Below are 2,540 nucleotides of genomic sequence, written 5' to 3' on the forward strand. Positions count from 1 at the left end.
CAAGAAAGAAGAGAATTGCTGATCTACCGTATAACAGCTCAACAAGACAATGGACACCCTCTATTTCCTTAGTATGTCAACCTGGTCAAAAGTAGTGCACTAATTGTATATAGGGAATAGGGTGCCATTGAGAAGCAAGCCCAAAACGGCAGTGGTATGTATGTGTGTGTGTGTGTGTGTATGCTTGTAGTGGAGAGCCTCTGGTTCATACACTCCTCTGCTTCGTCGCTCATAGATCAGGCCGTATTTTAATGATACTGTAGGAACTCTACACCTGGCCTGGGTTCACCAGCCGCCACCACACACACACACACACACAAACACACACACACACACAACACACACCACATAACACAACACACACTGACACACACACACACACAAGCACCACAACACACCAGACAACACACACACGACTGGTTTGTAATTCAAGGTGAAGAACCAGATACCTAAATGAGTAAAACGTCTGAGATCAGTCATTTTTACATCCTTCCTTCTACTACTGTATCTTCTCTGCGGCAGAATACTCAAGAGGCTGTCTAACTAGCAAACATCAAGACGCAGACAGCACTGTCACGGCATCAAAGAGAAGAAGATGAGGACCTCGACGGTGAAGCGTGGTGCCGTGTTCATATTTTAATTTAATAACCACCGAAACACTAAACACGAAAATGGGAACAAAAGAATAACCGAAACAGTTCTGTATGGTAACAGATACGAAACAGAAAACACAATCCACCAACACAGGTGGGAACAGGCTACCTAAGTATGGCTCCCAATCAGAGACAATCGATGACAGCTGCTCTGTTTGGGAACCACACCAGGCCAAACACATAGAAACACAACAACATAAGAAAAAGAACATAGATGCCACCTAGTTACAACCCTGACAAACAAATATAGAGAATAAAAAGCGCTCTTAAGGCCAGGAACACAACAGTGCTCTCTTCAGTGACAACGTTCCTAGGTGCATTCACTGCAGTGAGAGCCCTTCCCTCTCTCTCTCTCTTCCCAGTCCATGCATCAGCCCATACCAGCAGATTGGCACCAGGGCTGTCTGTGTTAAAAGCAGCAGCTGCCGTCTGAGATGAGTTCTGTAGAGTGAGATCGCTCCACTTTAGCTTCTGCCTGTGTGCCAGACTCCCTCTGTTATTACCCCTCATCTCTATTAGGGGTTCAATGATGGGTGTCCGGACGTTCCACTCTCTCCCCTGCCCCAACTCTCTCTGTTTCCCTCTCTCCCACTGGCCCACTCTCCTCTCCGTTTTCCCTCTCTCCCCCTGCCCACTCGCTCTCGCGTTTCCTCCTGCTTGCCCTCTCTCTCCTCCCTCCGCCTCGCACTATCTCTCTCCGTTCCCTCTCTCCCCTGCCCACTCCTCTGTTCCTCTACTCGTGCCTCTTCCTCTCTCCCTCCTCCTCCACTCTCCTTTCCTCACATTCATTCTTCTCCTCTCTCTCCGCGTTTCCTTTCCCTGCCCCACTCCTTCTTTCCTCCATTCATTTCCTTCCCTTCTCTCTCTCCTCTCCATTTCCCTCTCTCCCCTGCACCACTCTCCTTTCCTCACATTCATTTCCATTCTCTCTCTCCTCTCCCCTGTTTCCCTCTCTCCCCTGCACCCCTCTCCTTTCCTCACATTCATTTCCCTTCTCTCTCTCCTCTGTTTCTGTCACGAATCCCGCCGAAAATGGTGCCTCTTCCTGTTCGGGCGGCGCTCGGCGGTCGTCGTCACCGGCCTACTAGCTGCCATCGATTCTCTTCTTTTTGTTTCTGTTAGTTTGGGCTGATTGGGTGCACCTGTTTTGAGTTTAGTTTTGTGGGTAGGCTATTTAAGGGCAGTAGGCCCGCTGGCTGTTGTACGGGCTTGTTTCTCTGTTATTTGGTGTTGGATTTTTATGTGGATTTTATATTTTCCGGACAGTTTAGTCCTGTGTGTTTGGACTGGTATTTTCATGCGCCCGTGTGTTTTGGGCATGATCGTTTTCCCTGTCTACTGGAAATAAATCCACATTCTTGAAAACCTGCTCTCTGCGCTTGACTCCTCCACCCAGTACTCCTAGCAGCTCTGACAGTTTCCCTCTCTCCCCTGCACCACTCTCCTTTCCTCACATTCATTTCCCTTCTCTCTCTCTCTCCTCTCCGTTTCCCTCTCTACTATTCCCTCTTTTACCTCTCGTCTCCTCCATTTCTCATCTCACAGCTGACACAGGTTAAACAGACAAATAACACACATACAATCTTCCCGTTGTCTCCTGTGCCAAACAGTACACTTCAGTAGGCCACCACTGTACTGCTCTGTAACTGTCTACAACGGCATCACACCTTATTGGAAAATGATCAAAGAGCTAAAATACTGTGGATTGAGTGCAGAAATACCGTGGTCTGACAGATTGTAAATGTAATAACTATTCCCTCTACGACAATCCRCTGGTAATAGAGAGATCGGGTGGCCTTCTGAGCTCTGTCCATAAAGGACACCAGAAACACCCTGGATTGAAACCGCCAAGATAACAGAGCTGACTTTTAAAAGTAGACGAATCCA

At 48.0% G+C, this 2,540-nt stretch overlaps 1 protein-coding gene across 1 annotated transcript in view; it reads left to right on the top strand.

The window, feature by feature from the left end:
- LOC112078141 (stonustoxin subunit beta-like) overlaps positions 1–2,202 on the top strand; it is a gene marked incomplete at its 5' end in the record, with an annotated part of 3,978 nt that extends 1,776 nt beyond the window's left edge. The window contains one exon of the mRNA XM_024144462.2: positions 2,199–2,202. Coding sequence (XP_024000230.2) covers positions 2,199–2,202 — 4 coding nt within the window. The remainder of the gene's footprint in view (positions 1–2,198) is intronic.
- Between the last annotated feature and the right edge of the window lie 338 nt (positions 2,203–2,540).

Source organism: Salvelinus sp. IW2-2015, unplaced genomic scaffold, assembly GCF_002910315.2.
Source record: "Salvelinus sp. IW2-2015 unplaced genomic scaffold, ASM291031v2 Un_scaffold5303, whole genome shotgun sequence".
Classification (NCBI taxonomy): domain Eukaryota; kingdom Metazoa; phylum Chordata; class Actinopteri; order Salmoniformes; family Salmonidae; genus Salvelinus; species Salvelinus sp. IW2-2015.